This window comes from Poecilia reticulata, chromosome 12 (assembly GCF_904066995.2).
Source record: "Poecilia reticulata chromosome 12, P_reticulata-male-v2, whole genome shotgun sequence".
NCBI lineage: Eukaryota > Metazoa > Chordata > Actinopteri > Cyprinodontiformes > Poeciliidae > Poecilia > Poecilia reticulata.
In genome coordinates this window covers 17,945,954-17,964,787 of record NC_088841.1, presented here as the reverse complement: position 1 = coordinate 17,964,787, position 18,834 = coordinate 17,945,954, and the positions used below count along the sequence as shown (strand labels likewise).

The 18,834-nt window shown below is 37.8% G+C and overlaps 1 protein-coding gene across 1 annotated transcript in view; it reads right to left on the bottom strand.

Moving 5' to 3' along the window:
• nsmfa (NMDA receptor synaptonuclear signaling and neuronal migration factor a) overlaps positions 1-18,834 on the bottom strand; it is a 40,659-nt gene that overhangs the window by 10,630 nt on the left and 11,195 nt on the right. Inside the window, exons 2-8 of the mRNA XM_008423961.3 lie at positions 16,600-16,661; positions 15,411-16,286; positions 14,487-14,553; positions 13,342-13,347; positions 10,574-10,642; positions 6,212-6,264; positions 3,398-3,487 (exon numbers count right to left, since the gene is read on the bottom strand). Coding sequence (XP_008422183.1) covers positions 3,398-3,487; positions 6,212-6,264; positions 10,574-10,642; positions 13,342-13,347; positions 14,487-14,553; positions 15,411-16,286; positions 16,600-16,661 — 1,223 coding nt within the window. The remainder of the gene's footprint in view (positions 1-3,397; positions 3,488-6,211; positions 6,265-10,573; positions 10,643-13,341; positions 13,348-14,486; positions 14,554-15,410; positions 16,287-16,599; positions 16,662-18,834) is intronic.

The following is an 18,834-nucleotide window of genomic DNA, read 5'->3' as shown; positions in this document are numbered from 1 at the left end:
ATGATGGTGCTCTTATTCTGGTAAAGCTTTGAGTGGTATGTTAGTTAAAGAAGCTAAATATTTCATACCTTACACTCAAATTCTGTGCTTATACTTTAGTTGATGCATTAATATTAACCACGACTGCATGTATCAATGCGTAGCTAAAATAACTGCAATAATTAATATTCTGTTGTATTAAGCCACTTTTGACTGATACTGTGAAACATAAAACCTTTTCTCAGATATCATAAAGTGTCAGGTTTACTTGTGAATTCACCCAGGCTGGAACATTTTTTTTGTTTTTTTTTAATAAAAGGTTATTTCACTTCACTGCATGACGGCTTCTGAGAGTAATTTATGTCCATTCAATGATCTTGAGAGACGTTTTCTTTGAAAGTAAGTGCGGGAGTGGTGTGATGAAAGTCTCCTTAAACGGGTCGCTCTCTTAGGACCTTTTCAAACTGTGGAGTACAGAATAAAATAGAGAGTTAATGGGCCTATATTTCACAAATTGAAAGCCGCAGCAGTGTTGTCAGCTGTGATAGTGCACCTGTTTCATGCTGAACAGGTGTAAAGTTCAATGCCTCTGCTGGGAGAAAATGGTTTCGAACGGATGCTGGGATTCAGAGACGTGTCTTGGATTTTTGACGTCGGTCTGTTTCCACATTGACTGGTTTACCTTTTACTCGCTGGGGAGCAGTTTGACATTTTAACAGCAGGAATCTGTGTTGCACTGGAGCATGCAGCACAAATTATTAGTTATTTCAGAGTTCAGCTCACATTTGTGTTTTGAGAGCTTTGATGTTGTCATACTGTCATATTTGGAGAGAACAGCTCAGATATCCTGTGGCACCAGAGCCGGCCCAGGGCATAAACAAACCAAGACGAGGCTTTGGTCCCCCCGCAAGGAGGCCCCAGTAGCATTTGAATTATTAAACAAAATATTGATATCAAACGTTATGATTTTTTTATTTTTATTTTTTTTCTTTGAGCATAGGATTCTAAATAATTCTAAGTTTTTAATATCTTAAATTTCTGTTCTCCATTTCAAACAACTAACATTTTATTTTGTTTTGGATTTAAAATAGTTCTCCATCACAACAGTTGTACTTATGCACCGGAAAGTCTTCATCATATTCATACTTTTGTTAAGTTATACTTTAACGCCAATAGTTTGTTTCAGTAGAGTCACAGTTTATGCGCACTGTACCTGCAAATAAATCTCACTGAATAACTTATAAATCTCACTGAGTTTTCTGTAAACAATGCCAATTATATAAACAAGTTGTATGCCAGACATGACTGCCCCAATTTATTAAATACATCCATAGAAAGTACTCCAACTGTTTTCAGTCAATAAACACATCAGCTAAAATCTTTCTCTCTGATGCCTTTTTATATAAAAATTAATTAAAGATAATGGCTATATCATCACCACTGGACATACTCCTGTAGTCCCTTCATTTTCTGCTGAGGTTATAACTATTATTTTTTGTCAAACATTCTGCAGCACATTTTACTTTCCCTATTAGTTGTCGACTTCAGGAACAAAATTTTAATCTGCAGATCTTCAAGACAATCAAATATTCATATCTGACAGGAACATCCTAATCACTGCAGCTCGACTAAAGGCTGTTTTTTTTTTGTACGTTTCTTGTTTTTATTGATTTTGGTTTTGACCTTTCTTTGAGTTTCTGTCTTTCTGATTGTATTCAGTTTGTCTAAATTTATGCAATCTACGTTCAAAAGCAGTTTAATCTCGATTTACTCCTTGTCCCAACTTTCTAATCATCAAACTGGTTTTCTATCATTTCATTTATTAATTCAAGGTTTCTATAATATTTTATTTTCTTTGGTTTTCAGTTGTTCTTCTACAATCTTTGTTGCCATCAGCTGTGATTGTCACTCTTATTTTCTTTGGGTTTTAGTTTTAGGTTTTCAGTATTTCATTTTGGAGTGCTTTTCTTGTCATTTCGAACAATATGCCTTATTGTGAAACAAGTAATTATGCTACATTAAATCATATTTTATGTCAAAATTGCAGTGGATGAGTAAAAATAGCATGAATGGAGGGACATAGATGACAAAATAGGATCAGAGTTAAGGCCAACAAAGACACAGCAGAGGTTCAAGAAACACTAACCACCACATTATATTTTCACCAATTCATTTCTTTGGATTATATATTATAATGAAACACTGATGAAGGTGGGGGAAAAAAAAAAAAAAATCAAAGCACAAACCCGAACATTAGTGCAGACATACAGCATGCAGACGGTCTGAGCTGACTCGCACTTCCACAGCCCCGCAAATTCACCAAAGACACACAAGTCCTTACAACAACATTTCTACCAGCTGAAACTCGGACTTGGACACACTTCATTGTGGGGGACATACTCACAGAACGAGAGAGCATCACAAAGTTGAAGACAGACCCACAATCAGAGAGAGACAGATGGACAGAGTCACAATCAACAGCAGAAACAGTCAGTTTGTACGTGTGACTGTGTCATTCATGTGTGACTCTGTTTTTTTTTTCTTTTTTCCGCCGTGTTAGTTGGTCTTAGTCAGGATGTGAGTTGTGATGCCAAAAGCTACTTCGTTATAAGGAGGATCTATAGAACAGACTGTGTTGTTAAATAGTGAGTCCTCTCTGGGTTTTTAATGTTTTCAGTCAAATCTTCCATAAAAACAAGATTTTAGAGTACAAAATTGGTAGAGAATAATAATAGCAGATTCTTATGGGAATCTCGTCCAGAGTTACAACAGGTCTCCTGGTTGAAACTTGGACTAAATCTGCTTTAAACGTCTCCTTAACTTTCTCTCTGATGTGTTTCTGATGTCTGATGTGTTTCGTGGTCTTTTCCACTGTTAGTCCACTAATGTTGTCTTACAAAACTCTGAGACCTTCACAGAAAAGCTGGATTTATACAAAGAGTAAAGTACATAGACACTACACTGTTTGGATTGTCTTTTGTGTGTTTGTTTTAGTTAAAAACTGGTTTCTTGTTTCTTCAACTGGACTTTACATAAGTTACATAAAATACTGGAGAAACACATCAAAGTTTGAGTTTTTTAAGTGGCAAAATTTAAAGAGATTCAAGAAGCATGAACACTTCTTCAAATGAAAAATATTAAAGCTCAAATATGTAGAATGTGGTATCTAGTTGCAGCATTATCAAATTTGTATTCAGCAAGATATTTATTACAGATTACATTAAATAATACTTTTGTGTGTATTTGGAAGTGCAAAAATATTACCTTAAAATCTGTGTTTCTAAATAGGATTTAATTACCAGTTATTTTTCCTTGTGGCACCATTTCGTCAATCCCTATGTTGCTTTATTTCTGTTAGCATCTCAAGCCTAACTTGGCGTGTCTTTGCGTGTGGATGTGTCCGTCCGTGTTAACTCACTGTCTTTAGCCTCATGAGGGGAGTCAGTCTGGACTGGGGTGGGGTCATTCCAGGAACAGCTGAAACTCTTCGATCTACGCTCAGCGAATGCTAGTGTAGGTGAGGAGAGAGAGTCACACACACACACACGCCCACTCTCATGCACACAACAGGAAGCCCTGAGAATGGCTTTTTCCTCAAAGCACACACCACCAAAAACAAACAAGAGTGCAAAGACTGCTGCAGCTACCAGAGCACAGATACAGAAAGCGCACAGAGCAACAAACTCTTCTCCACAAACACTGCTTACACACAAAACCAACAAACAAATGAGTCATTCTGTTGCTTGTTGTTGCTTGCATGTTTACCATTTACCACATGTTCATCAGTTCGCATTTTATGCCTTTATAGAGACAGGACGAGTTAACATAGCTATTTACAGATTCTATGTGTATGCAAATGAGAGTTTATTGTTTATATAGAATAAATTATGCTTGTTATTTCCCTATGCTGGCTTGTTTTAATTGTTACTCCTTACGTGTTGTGCCATTTAACCATGAGTCTGTGAAAAAAATAAATGTCATTCCACCTTTCATAAATCTTACATTTTAGGCTGTAATTTGCTTTGAAACTGTGGCCAGACTCTACAAAATGCAAATTTCACTGCATCCAATGCAAATAAAGTGTTGAATAACAAAAACGGAACAAGAATTCACAAATTGTGTGCAATCACAATCACCCTCTGAAACGCCCACTTTGACATGGAGCTGTGTTCATATTATCAGAAGTCTAACAACTCCAATCTAGCAAATAATTCACTTCGAGGCGCAGTACAGTAATAGAAAACAAACATTCCAACAATCAAGGCTCGATGCTGCCGCGTCTGTGGAATCGATTCTGTGGCCGAATGGCTTCCAAATAGTAACAGTGTGGAGCTCAGTCAATGAGATCATTCTGGTGGGATCTTTGCTGGTCATAGTGTATTTCTCTCAATAAATATGAGTAAAATGGGTTGTTCCAGACAGTTCAGAAGAATGGCGTACTTTGATCTAAAAGATGACTAAAGAAGCTCCTCTGATAAAGTGTTCTAAAAAGCTGCAACGTAGATATTAAGTGGATAAAGAAACAGAAGAAAACTAGATCAAACAAAAGCCAAACAGAAAAGTCTTCAGTGACCAACTTTGGGATGGTCAGTGAAAGTCTACTGTTCCCTGCGAGCGCTGAAGCAAAAAAAAAAAAAAAAAGCCTAGGTAAAGCTAAACTATCAACAAGAAACACTGAAAAAACCTCATTTTTGAAAACACCACAATTTCTCCTAGAACATAACCATGGGTCTAAAGACAAATTGATCCACATTTTATGAACTGATGAAAGCAGGAATATTCCTTTTGAGTCTAGGAGCCAAAGGTTTGTCAGATGAACCGCACCGAATTCATACGGTGTGTCATGTTCATGAGATCAGTAATTAACAGGAAAGCTAAATGTTCCAACTATTTTCAGTTTACGCAGAAAACCTTGAGCTTATGAAAAAACAAAACAAAACTGATACTGCTTTTTTTTCATCCATCTGCTTCACATTCTTTAGTCCTGACCTTCTGAGGACTGATTATAAATACAACTGGGACCTTAATGTGTTAGTTTTGATTCATTTGCTACATTAAAAACAACACTTTAAAATAATTAAGACATTTAATTACGCAGTGGAATGTAAACCCCTCCGCCACTCGTCTAGTGTTTACATTTAGTCTAAATGTCAGATGTCCCAGTGTAAGCGAATGCAGCACCTAATGATCTGCAGGCTACATAATGCTCCCTACCCTCTGCTCAGCTTACAGGCAGCACAAATGAAAGGTTTTTATAGCGTAACGATCAATAATTAGTGCGCAAATGTCACGACGCTAAAGAGGAATAAAAGTATGTTGAACAGGTTTTGAAAACAAATGTCGCATTTTGTTCCCGCATAGGCTCAACATTTTAAATCCAAAATGATGGAATGAGACACCCAGACAAGGTGAGGAAAAAACAAACAGCTTTGCCATCCTGCTTTCAGTGCTGAATGTTTTTCTACTTTTACTTTGTTGCCGTTTTGACTGAGGGGCGATTTAAATGATTTAAAAATCCCATTTCCACTAAAATGCAGTGGCTAGAAAGAGCGACAGAAATGATTTGAACACTTCTGAATATAGAACTAAATAACAGGAAACATGTTTGGTAAAATATCAAAGCATTTAGCTCTTTTTTTTGACAAAGTTGCATAATTTAGAAGAGTATAAAGTATAAAGCTGCTGATTTTCTTGCCAAAGGACAAGCAGGTTTGTACCTGCAATTGGACACATTGGATATATTTCGCTGCATGAAAGCAAAGCCTCAGCATTCCAGAAACAGATACATGTCATCAAAAACAATTTTTCTGTCTATTTATTAGCTCAACAAAAATATATTGGAATTGAAAAACTTGGCCTATAGAATCAATTATTGGTATTTGTTAAGAAATTAAGACCTGTAAAAAAAAACTAAAAAAAACAAGCTTAACTCACCGGTGTCTTGTTAGAAATTATTTTGTTTGACATTTACTTAGCATTTTGCAACCAGACATTCAAAGAACACACAGTACATGCAAACGGGTCCAACCATGCATTGACTTGCCTCATCTAAGATACACTGACTAATATAAAACCTTGGAAGTGTAGGGCAAACGAGCAACGCTTGTTGGTATACGCATGCAAAGTAACAGTTAGCGGAAAAGAAAAGAAAATGATCATGTAGGGTGAATATCATCACAGTCAATATGAAACAAACATATCAACTGCTTACATACACACATATCTGACTCACTCTGCGCTTTAATCCTCCTGCTTCCCACCATCCGAAGATGCTTCCGGAAGTTCCTGTGGGTAGCCAAATCGTAGCGGAGGAGGGACATCGGAGGACCACGATATGAAGAGGAGATACAGGAAGGGGTGGGCGAGTGGGAGAGACGGGCAGAGCGAAAAGAAAAGAGTTTACAGTCGAGACTTTGCTAAAGGTTGAAAAGGGACTATTAGGTAAACAAAGAGCGTACATTTTGTTGTCAGTGTGAGCAGAAAATAGGGTTCACAGGCACACAGTGGGTGCAGCATTCTCTCTTATTACTGTGTCAATTAAAATGGGCGGTATAAATAATTTTGTCAGTAACATCTACTCTTGTGGAAACATCTGAAGGCAAAAGGGAGATGCTGCTGTGTGTTTGGTAGAGGATAACCCTCTTTAAAAAAACACAAACAGAAAGAGCTTCAGATATAAATGTCATATTTATTTTCTCTATGATGCTTTGCATGCAACGTACTCTATCCCTAAAAATGGTGCAACACCCAAATTGAGAATTTCTGCGGTAGAGCTGCCCAGTATTTCAAATTGAAGTCGTGATGATAACATCAGTTCCTGCAGTTCCATGGTTGCAATATGTGGCAACCAATATCATGTTTTACATGCAACTCATGAGTGGCCGGTTTGAACTGTCCTTGATAACGTCGCTTGATGCATATTTTAAGTGACTGAGATGCTAGAGCTCAGAGAAATTTGTACAAATAAAAACAGAGTAAGATTCAGGAAAATGTAGTAAAAATGATATTTTCTATTGTAATATTCAGTCTGTATATTGAAATTACATATTTATTGAATATCTCGCAGCCCAGACATTTTGAACCTACAATAAAAATAATTAAAAAAATACACATCTAATGTGCTCTCAGTGATTCAAAGCACATGATTCAGGAGATAAAAAACTAATAAATTAGATTTTTTTACCTGTGCTGTCTTTTGTACAAGTGAAGTCGGAGACCATTTTTATCCCCCAAATGCTAAACTTTGACAGGATTGCTATGATAATATCCTGTGTACCACATAAAATCTAAGTTTTATTTATTTATTTACTTTCATCTACAAATGTGAAAATGATCAACAGAATTCTTATGATGGATCAGGAATAAGGTTGATAAAACCTTCTAAAGAATATTAAAATCTTGTTTTAGATATAAATGTATATTTCTTTGCAATGATAAACTTGTATACGGTGGTCATGCGACATTTGTATTACACGGTTTTTTAAATGCTGTGATAACCAACAAATAATGGACTAAAACAACCTTGAACCTTGTTATTACTTTATGCAGCAGCTGGTGATTGCTGGGCAGGAAGGACTGTACTTTCAGAGAAGCACAGCGGGTATTTTGATTGATCTTTGCTTGTAACATTTCAAATGATCGCTGTGTTTTTGTATTCTTGTGATGATTGCACATTCTGCTGCAGCTCAGTTTTCAGCTTTACATTTTCACAAGAGGTAGAAATAAATAAATAAATAAATGCACTAGGCTGATCTACGATGGTGGCATAATATTCATAGTAATTATATATGTACATTTTATTCAACAGTGGGGCAAAAATCACAGTGAATTATTGGAAATGGCTTTCATTGGGTTACAGTTCTTCTGAAAAATTGAAATTTGCATTGTATGACATTAAGGGTTGCTAGGTTTTTTACATTATTTAATCACGTTGAGGCTACCAACGTTTGGGCTTATGAAATTCAATTCTCTTTTTAGTTTTATGATCAAGATATGATTTTCACATTTCGCAAAGCCGGAAACTGAATCGACAGGTCTTGCTTTTTTAATATTTCCTCACAAAACATCAACTGAGATAAGCAAAACAAATGCAGTCAGAAAAGTGAATTTGGAGAAATATAAAAGCTGAAGTTCTTGGATCATAAAATAAAAGGTTTTCCATTGCTAACTTCTTTTTTACTCTTGTCCAATGTTAACTGTAACAAATGGGAAGGAATTGCAGGATGTTTTAGTGTTGGAGATTAACTTGTATTTAACTTGATGGATAAAAACCTTCATGGCTGTTTGTTTGAGGAAAGAGTCATTTTGATCTTAAAAAACAAGCCCCATGTATTTTTATTTAATATCAGTTATAACATTATCTCTTTAAATAACAAATGTACATAACACACTTATCAACATTCAAGGTTTTGCTTCTCAAATGACAGCAGATGTATTTTTTTTTTGATAAAACTGTTATTTTGTATAATTATTTACCAGTTAATGTGGCTATTAGTAACTTTAAAATCAATTCATTAGGTTTTTGCCTGATCACTTACTGCCAGATTTTTGACATAATGTTCTATGCAAAAGCTCCAGATAAACATGCTTTCATCTTTCTGAGCTCCTCCCATGTCGCCTCTACACACAGAATCGGTGCACCAAGCAACCAGCCAACACTCATTATTAAAGGCCTCGGCATGTGGCTGTGTGAGAGTGGGAAGTGTGTTTATCTGATGGTGGGGAAGCACATAAACGTGGAGGGGGGGTGGCGTTAAAGGGGAGCAGACATTTTTATTCAGTTTTTTATTTTTTTATTTTGTCGTTGGTTTCCCTTCGGTGGTCTGGAAATTCAACCTGACGCAAACGTTCATAACAAGTGGACTAAAAGGATACAGATACATTTAAACTGCCTGCTTTGTGGAATAGTCAAAACATTCTTAATTTATTTAATGCATCCATTGAATGGATGCATTAAATGTTTGGAGAGACGAGCAGATTTTAAATATAATGAGTATAAAATCTCGTATTGAATGCAAGCTAATAAGATTTTTCTGAGATGAGTTTTGTGATTCCATTGCACAAAAATACATAATTATTTACTATGCAAAATTAAATAAAAATAAAATAAGGTGTAATATTTTCATCCGTACTTTAAAAGGAAGAGGTGAGATCATACCTGCAGGGCTGGCTTAACAGCAGCATGTCTGTCTGCTGTGTAGACTAATAAGTGTGACTATCTGTCCCAAACAGGCAGTTAGCTTTTGGCTTCTTGTTAGCCAATTTTTTGCTGCCTGACAACAAAGTGTTTTTTGTTTTCATCTTAAAAGTGCCCAGGTTAGTTAAATGTAGCAAAAATGTCTGTTTTCGACATGAACATCTTAGGTATGTTTGGTTAACTTAGAAATACTTTACCTTACTTTACGAAAGGATTCAAATCATCGCTCTCTAACAAAAAGCTTGACCGCATTTTTAGTCGTTTTTCTTTTGCTGATCACCAGTCACATCTACTTCTCATTAGCAGTGGTTTTGTATTTATTCCCATGAACACGTGCATGGCTCAGTTATCACGAAATCTGATGGGGAAAAAGCCTAATGTGAATGTGTCTGTGGTATAAACACCAAACAAAACTTTGTTTGGCAACTTCTAAGAAGATAGTAATGATTGCCTACACTCTAGAGGAATTCTAGATTTGCTTCAATTTGGACACTTTCAAACAGCTCATGTTGGTCATGGAGAGCATGTGGCGATCCCAGTCCAGCTAATGTGACGCGAGATAATGACTGGTTCAATTTTAGCAAAGTAAATGTTGATTAATGTGTTTCAATGTGTCAATAATTCACACTTCTCAGCCTGTAAGATGGACTCTCTCTACAATTATGCTCACATCTAAAATATATTACAGGGCTAAAGATAAAAAAGGCAATTGTAAGCAAATGTGGATTTATCATCATTGTAATATTTATCAGTGATATCCTAATCATATGACTGTCTAACATTATGCAGCATTATATACAAACAGGTAGATCTAAGGTAGCCTCATAAATTCCTCCTTCAAACATTGAGAAACTCTGTTTCCACTTTTTGTTTTCAAGAACATATAGTGAATACCATCCAACAGGTCCTTCTAAAAGTTGCGCACTAACATTTGCAATTTTCCCAGACATGTTTTAAGCTGTGATTGCTGATTTTGATTAAATACAGTTATTCGCAGCGTTAATGACTCTGTCACTGCAGATGGATGACACCGAGATGTCAAAGGAACCGAGATGTACTGCCTGGTGTCACATTCACCATCTGGCCTTTTGTGACAGAGCATCTGGGTCTGAGTGGGATGCTTTCTGAACTTGCTGGTGAAGCAAGTGCCCTTCCAAGTGCAACAGAACCTCCCTCCATTTTTCCAAAGGCTTTAAAATGTTCATTTCTTGTCTAATGAATTTTTAATAGAACTTAAACTGGAAATATTTGCAAGACGAAAATCCAGAGATTGTATATTTATGCAGTTTATCTTCGCACCTTGATGTCGCAGATTTTGACCCTAATTCCGAGGTTAGATTCTAAGAAAAAAAACTCTTCCCCTTTGCATAGCATCCCCAGTCAGGGGACGCTTCATACCTCAGGATGACTTCTGCCGTATCCTGCTCCCTCTCTCGTCTTTTTCTTTGCACAAATCCCCGGAAAGCCCTGCCAGGACGTGGCACAGCATTAAAGGGATAAGAGAGGGAGACTGCTGGCATAGGGAGGGGTAGGGCCGTGCAGGGAGGCTGATGCCATGGCTTTTAGCTGCAGGGTTTATTTGGCTATGAATGAGACTCTGTTGTAGGTATGGCAACAGATAGCTTTGACAACAGAAGACGGAGGGGATCACTTAAACCAGTTCAAAACAAAATTTCTATCTATCATAATCAAGCCGGGAGGGGATATGAGCCAACAGTAATTAGAGAAGCTGATTTCATGACCTATTGTGACGTGTTAGTTTGACATGTTAAAAATGAAAAGGATAATAACCCAATCTGGTTGAAGATTTAAACCTCTTTGCAAGCAATCCGAAAGCAGAAAAGTTTTTCTTGAAACCCCATGTTGTGACACTCGGACTGTTTATTGTCTGTGCTAATGCTGGACACTGAGTGCAAACTCGGTGTGAAAATCATCGCTTTCAAAGTGTGCCTTGATCAGCATTAATAGTTGTCAGCGATCCTGTGAAGCCGTACAAAACTTGCTCCAACAAGAGACCAAACTGGATGATAAATTATTCCAGTCCTACTAAAGATAACGGCTGATGTATTTAGTAAAAGGAAACAGTTGCTTTGCAGAAATCTTTAAAATTCTCAGAATAAAAAGTGAGAAGAACTCACAGATCTCAACAGGGTTTAACAAATCTCACTGAAAAGTCACATTGGACTCAATTTGTTTGCAGGTCTAGCATTTTTGTTCTGACCCAGACCTAAATGTAACTGTAAAACTAGAGCAAGCCAAAAAAAAAATTTAAAATCTATTTTCACAGAGGCTATTTCTAAAAAATAACTTGACAAAATGTTCAGTTTCTAGATGTAGACAATCTAGAAACTGAACTGGCTTGCAGCTGATTACATGAGGCTGGATACAAATGTATGTGTCAGTATGTATGCAATAAAGTTTTATAAAGCTTAAACTACTTAATATTAGAATAAACTCAAAATTTCTACTTTAAACTAGCATTATGCATTATTAAACGAGCTCCTCTCACATCAAAATGCACAGCCATATTTGTCCACAATTACTTTCACACAACAGCCCTCAGATACCTGTACATTGTTCCCCTGAGAGCTTATTTCTGAACACTGATACCAGCAGTCCCCATCATATGAATCCCAACTACTTTGCTCTTTTTGCAGTTGGAGAAAAATAATAAATAAAAGGAATAAAATGATGGTACACCACAGTTCATGTTCTTGCAGCCAATTGTATTTTTTTTGTGGTGCAAAATGTGATTCTCTCACAGAGATTTTGGAAACTAACATAAAAGGGAAAATCTTGATCAGTTTTACTATAACAAGTGGAAAGAATCTATATCAAAAGGCTTGAACTTAAACATTTCTTGTTTTAATTTCTTATTCGAATAACAAGTTGGTTGCTTTGAGAATACTAAATGTTTGGGTTTAAACGTAGAAATAAAATTCAAAAATCATAAGTTTTTTCTCCATGACATACTCCATAACTTTTAAAGCAAGAGTCATAGTTGAAAAAAAGCAAAAATAATCACTTTCATAGGTCTAGATTTCAAAACTGTTTCACAGTCAAGCAAAGCCTAAGCAGTATGGCATCACAGAATAAATAGACTACAAGGCTCGTTTTGTTCATTTCTATTCCAACAATATTGTGTTTTCATCTCACAATTGCCCAAAATTCTGTGTAAAATTAATAGGTTTTTGTGTGGCGGACCAACACAACACATAGAACATTTTGAAGTTTGATAGCAGCAAATGTTAGTTGGGTTAGTGAGATAAGTTGTGCTGTCTGATGAAGGGGAGGCAAAAGTTTTATCTTAGTTGGACACATTTGTGACAGCAGCAATCTGCCTAAATGGTTGTCATAGACAAAACAAGTAATCTCTTATGACTGGCTTTTCTAACTTCCTGCGCAGTTGTGCTGGAGTAGTAATGCTGGCCTTTACTGCAGCTTATATGAAGGTACTATTGCATTTTAATGCTTCGTCCTGTTTATCTGGCTTCAGCTTTATTGAAATATTTAGCTTATTGAAACTGGTAGCTAACTTTCTACTAAACTATAACTGAATTGTTTACAAGCACACATTGGAACTATTTCTCCTTACTAAATCTTTCCAAGTCAATTTCCAGGTTTTCAAATTCAGTTTAACTCAGCTAGCTCACACTCGGTAATAATTAGGATGGGTGCAAAGTGGGATTACTGCACTTGGTCATGACTGGCACAAAGATTTTAAACAGCTCAAGTAAAATTATCCATCCCTGTGTGCTTGTGAACAGTTTGCAGAGCTTCGGTCATCCAGCAGAGTCATTTTCCAGACTTCAGCCTGGCACGTCAACTCAGCTTCAGTGGATTATTCTGGACTGACTCTTGTTGCATGAAATCCTGTAACTTTCTGCTGTTTGACTTTTTTGTAGCGGTTCTCACAGATGACATCCATCAGCTGACAATCAATAGGGCAGAGCTTTGAGAAAGATTTTATGTATGGTTTGCAAGTCGGAAGATACAAACTGGTATAGTACTCTATTGGTACACACAATAGTAATTTTTCCTGGACACAAACTAGTTTTCTGTGATATAATATATGAATGAATGTTAATTGTGCACATCAGTGTTAAGCAGCAGGAGTTAAGGTTAAGTTTGAAAATATGGAAAAGCAGAGAGGGAGTAATACTTACGATATCCTGTTTCCAAAAATGCATCCGAAAGCAAAAACAGAGGAACACAAAAGAGTGAAACATGTCAGTGTTTGGTCACCATGAATAAATCATTTGCTAATAACTCCACTTGATAATTCATCTTTTATGAGCATTGAAATGGTGCAGTTTTGTAAAGTAGATGAACCGTGAAGGATTTTAAACTTTAATCATGAACAACTAAGCCAAGACCCAAAGACTCAGAGGGGAAAGTCCAAAAAATGCATTTGAAAAAGAAATAAAAATGTTAGCCTATTCTGACATAAACAGATCACCTGAATAACAATTTCATTTTTAAGTGACTCCTGTCGTTGGTGCACCACCTGAAACTCATGCTAGCAGACGTATTTGTGGTGCAGTTCTTCTATCTTAGCTTATCTGGACTTTTTCTTGTATTGCTTGAATTGTTTCCTATATTTACAAGTGAATATTTTACATTTACTTCCTCCTCTGACTCTAAAGGAATGCCTTCAAGCGTACGTGATTAATTTGCAGTCTGGACGCAGAAAAGAAGGACCGGAGGAAGGAAGGGAGGGAAAATTTATATAACTTTTCTAGATGTAACGACAAAATTGCTACGCTATAGGTTTCAGTACTTTCAGATTAACCTGCAGAACTTCTTAGTTTTCTCAGTAATTTAACTAGTTTACATTAAGCCTCACTGTGTTTGCTCCAGCTCCTGAAGAACAAATTTCTTATCTAATCCAACCGCTATTGATATTTGCAGTAGTTCAGTTTTATTGTGTGGGCACATAAGTGGACAATAATAAAGTTAAAGCTATGATTTATCAACTGCAATGCTGGAAAGTAGATTTTTTATTTATTTTTTTACTTAAATGTGAACTGTTTGTATTTGCTCCATATTTCTGCTTTAAAAAACGCACTGCTGCAGTATTATTACTATAAACCAACAATAAAATCACTCAACATATAATAGGTTTGGAAGAAGTTTTCTGCAGGTCACTGACAATTTTTTTGAAGCTTGGGAAATTTGAAACAAGTCTAATTTCATAAATGATGATAATAATAATCTTTATTTTGTCTGTTTACTTTAAGTGCCAAAACACTAGATATGTCCTGGACTTTCCTAAGTTTAAGTTTACATGACTAGGATGTGAGAAACTTACGCTTGTATTGTTGTTGTGGCTGTTTGGAAGGTGAACATGTTTTCCTTGGGGAACCAGTTGGTGTCCTCTGCAATTTGAGAGAAAAATTGGAGTTCCAAAGTTAGCAGGCGAAAGAAAACAATTTGTGTACTGTACGAGGGGCAAGTATCGCAATGAATGTAGAAGAAAAGCACAAAACCAGCACCAGCACCTCACAGTGCACCACTCCACAAATGGAGAGAGGGAGAAACAAGGGGAAGAGACAGCAGAGGAGAAACGGTTAGACGAAGAATCAGGAAATGCAGACCACCACTTCACATCTAACACCAACCCTTCAGTCCCCAGCAGACCGGAGAAAAAATGCATTTGAAGAGTGTGTGATTGTGTGTCTGTTTGTCTGTCAACATCAGAAAGTAAAACAACTAGGGGTGTAACGGTACATTCTTCTCACGAGACAAAACAATACATGATGTTGGGTTTGCAACTGTTGTTAAATATGCTATTCAACCCAAATAAGAAGTCAAAATCACAGTGTTTTACAAAGTGTTTGTCTCTCGGTGGTTTTTCTTTTCAAATAACTACCTAAAATGTTAAAGTGATGGACACGTTTTCCATGCTACTGCTTTTTCTACGTCAAAATAAAAGCCAGAATCATAGATCCGAGTTGTTATGCACTTTCACAACAGGACCTAATAAATACAGCTTTTGCTTACTTTATCAGGCAAACTGCTTTGCAAGAGAAATCTCACAAGATCTTGTTACACCCCTAGAAGCAGCAAAAAAGCTCTTACTGTATTTTTTTTTTTTAAAGAAAGTGAAATGCTCAAATGTTATTTCTTCTCTGGTCCAATATTAGTGAGCCCAGAGAAACTGGGTCACACGCCAACCCCTTCCCTTTTTGAATCTCAGCGCCTCTCGCTTCCTCTGTGTCATCCACCCTCTCACCTCTCTCCAGCCCAGTCACCCGGTCCACACTCCACATCCGCTCTAGGCGTCGGTGCTGCTTGCCTGCCTCTCTGGATGTACTTTCCAGGTCCAGCGACCCCTGGCTACGTGAAGGCGTGCCGCTGCACGAGTCGCAAGCAAGCCCGCTGCACTCCGCTTCTCCTTTCGCGCCTTCACCGAGGCTGCGGATGTTGTGCGCGCTGACCGAGGTCTGCAGCGGGGGCTGGGATAGGTGATGATGATGATGGGCGTGGTGGTGGGTCGTGTGATGGGAGTGGGATCCTGCACCCGCTTGCTGCTGCTGTGGTTGACTGCTTGCCCCGCTGATGCCGCCGCTGCTACAGGAGGCGTTTATTCCAGAGACGGGGGTGTGGTGGTGGTGGTGAGTGTGGCTACAACTGCTGATGCCTCGGCTGCTGCTCGAGCGGATGTACTGGGTTGGAGATGAGGAGGCAGAGGACGGGGAGGTGGAGGGCTGGATTGGGCCACCTCTAGACCCCACCCCACCGCTCCCGGACTTCTCCTTCAGGATGTCCAGTTCTAGGCTCTCTTTGCTGCCCCGGCCACTGCTCATCAGCATGCCGTGCTGGGAGGAGATGGTGTACACACGGGTGCACTCGAATGACGTCTTCTGGTCCTCCTCTGCTGCGAAGCTATGTTCAAGCGAGAGACAAGTCGGTTTGGTAGAAACTGTGATGGATGGGAGAGCAGGCTGGATTAGGCCCAGCTTTTCCTTTGCCAGGATAGGATCTGGTTTGTTCGTACAGCCTTTAGCAGAGGAACAGGGAGGGAGGTGAGTGTTGTTGTTGTTGAGTCCAATCGCGTCTCTTGACGACTCTGGATCAGGACCCACCAAGGTTTCACACAGAAGATGAGCTACAATGTGAAAGAAGGAGACAAACACAGAAATATCAGTATAAGCTAATTGTAAAACCACTTAAGCTGAGGAGGAGGAAGTAGAGGAAGAAAAAGCTTAGGATGGCACAGCAGATACAGCAACATCATCATCATTATCATCATCATCATCATCCCTGTGGTTGTCAGCGGTTGTAGTGACACACTAGTGAGCACAGCCTGGCATTTCAATAGAGGATGAGGTGAAGCAGGTGGAGGAGGGATTAAAACCTCAAAGGAAAACACAGCAGAGGACAGAGGGATGGACAAATGGCGGGACGACAGAGACGCTGACCTGATCCGTTTCGGTTTTCAGGGTGCGTGTGGGACAGGTACTCTCCAAATGCTCGCGCTGCTCTGTGGGGATACACAAACAACGACATACACACACAAACGAATTAATTTATGGGCTGGAGGGGACGGATGAGTGGCAGACAAGACAAAAGGAAAGAGGAGAATGGAGAAAAAGAGCAAGGGAACTATAAATTATAATCCTAATTGCCTTCTTTGAAAGCTTGTGCCACCCACAGATTAAGATATGGCAGTTTTATCTTCCCTCTTCAGCCAATCTTAGTCTGAAACCGAGACAATGAGACAGCAGTAGGACACAGAGTGAAGGACAGTTTTTACTCGATGTAATTTCACAGTGTGACCTCAGTTTACGTTGATGGATTTACTGAGAACAGGCAGTGCGTTTGCATGTCTAACTGTCCACGTGTCAGAAAGAAATACTCAAACTTGACAGCAAAGTGGAGACACATGCTCAGAGATGTGCCGAAAATAGACGGGATGAACTCTAAAACTCAACAACTACAGTATTTTTAATCTGCTATCATAACCAGTTCGGTTTGGCACCTAGTTAACATCAAGCTGCACACACACACACACACACACACGCACACACACCCCCACACACACACACACATTCAGTAAATTAGAATATTATTGAAAATTCTATTTAGTCCAACTTTATAGACTGTGTATTATACATACACAGTCTATAAAGTTGACAATACTGTGTGTAATGAATTATTTAGATTCAATGCACACAGATGGATGTTTGAAAATACTTTTTTTTTCCTGTTAATCATCATTCTGTACTAAGAACTTATAAAAATGTGACATTATAATATTAGAACATTACACTGGGCCCATAAAAAAATAGGTGAGAAATGTGAGCTTGTTAAGGAACAGTATGTTTAATACCCGCTTAAAGGTTGTTATTTTTAGAAAGTCCTTTTAATCTGACAATTGTTGTATTAAATTTTCTGCATCTGAAAGACAAAATAATTTAAAGAGAAAGAGGCATGTGCTGCATATCAACATAAAAAGTGTTATAGTCGCACCATTCCTGTTGTTTAAAGTCCTTCTGATCATGTGCAATAAAATGTTGCAATAAGAGGAATTTTCCCCTGCTGCTTGGCCAGAAGCTACTTGGGTTTGGGTGTTGTTGTTTTTTTTGTTTTTTTTTTACCAAAGATAAGTAATAAAAACATTTTTTTTTTTTTTATCAAGCAAATCTATAAGATGGTCAAACAAACAAAACCATAGAACTTTCTGTCATTCTGGAAGACTAAAATAAAGATAAAATAAAAACTAAAATCAAACTTTTAATTACCTTAAAATACCATAAATCGAATCATGTTAGTTAACTTTGCTAACCCTCCCGCCCAGCTTACGTGGATTATTCAACCGAATGAGAAGTAGTGTGGATAATTATGGTCTCGGTTTGTTTATTGACTTCACAGGCTATATGATGTCACAGTTGGCAGCCCTGTTGCTTTGCAGCAACCTTGGGATCTTTCTGCATGGAGTTTACATGTTCTCCTCATGCACGTGTTGGTTCAGGTTCCTCCCACAGTTCAAAACTGTGACAGATGGATTAACTGGTCTCTCTAAATTGTCTGTGTGTCTCTGTGCTGCCATGTGATGGACTGGTGATCTGTCCAGATGTCCCCTGCCTCTCTCCAATGGTCGCTGGGGATAGAGACAAGACCTCCAGCTCCTCGCCTTCAGCTTAGCATAACTGAAAGAATGATGCATGTGACACAGCTATTATCTATTCTTATCTATTTTTTGTTTACCAATTATTTTGCATGCCTTGTCACCATAATGTCGGATAATAAGTGCTGCTACTTCCCTTCCACAGCATACAGCGAATAAATAATTTGTTTGATGTTAAATGTCATCAGCCTAGTTTACTCACTAAGTGTGATATTAATATGCAGGCTTTGTCTTGTTAATAAACTCAAGTATAGATTAGCGATGTCTAACCTGCTTTAGATGTTTAACCTCACTTCAAAACAGCTTCTTAATCAGCATTGCTTAATACGGCGTCTATAAAAAGTGAAAAAAAGAGAATAAAATATATATACATATGCAGCACTTCCAAATTTTAATCTGTATTTAGCCTTAAAAAGTGGTACACATCATTCTGCTACTCAAAATACCACATGAAGACACACTGATTTTCCTTTAAGTGTGTTTAAAGCATAATTTATACCTGCTAAGGTCTGCATCTCTCCTGCAA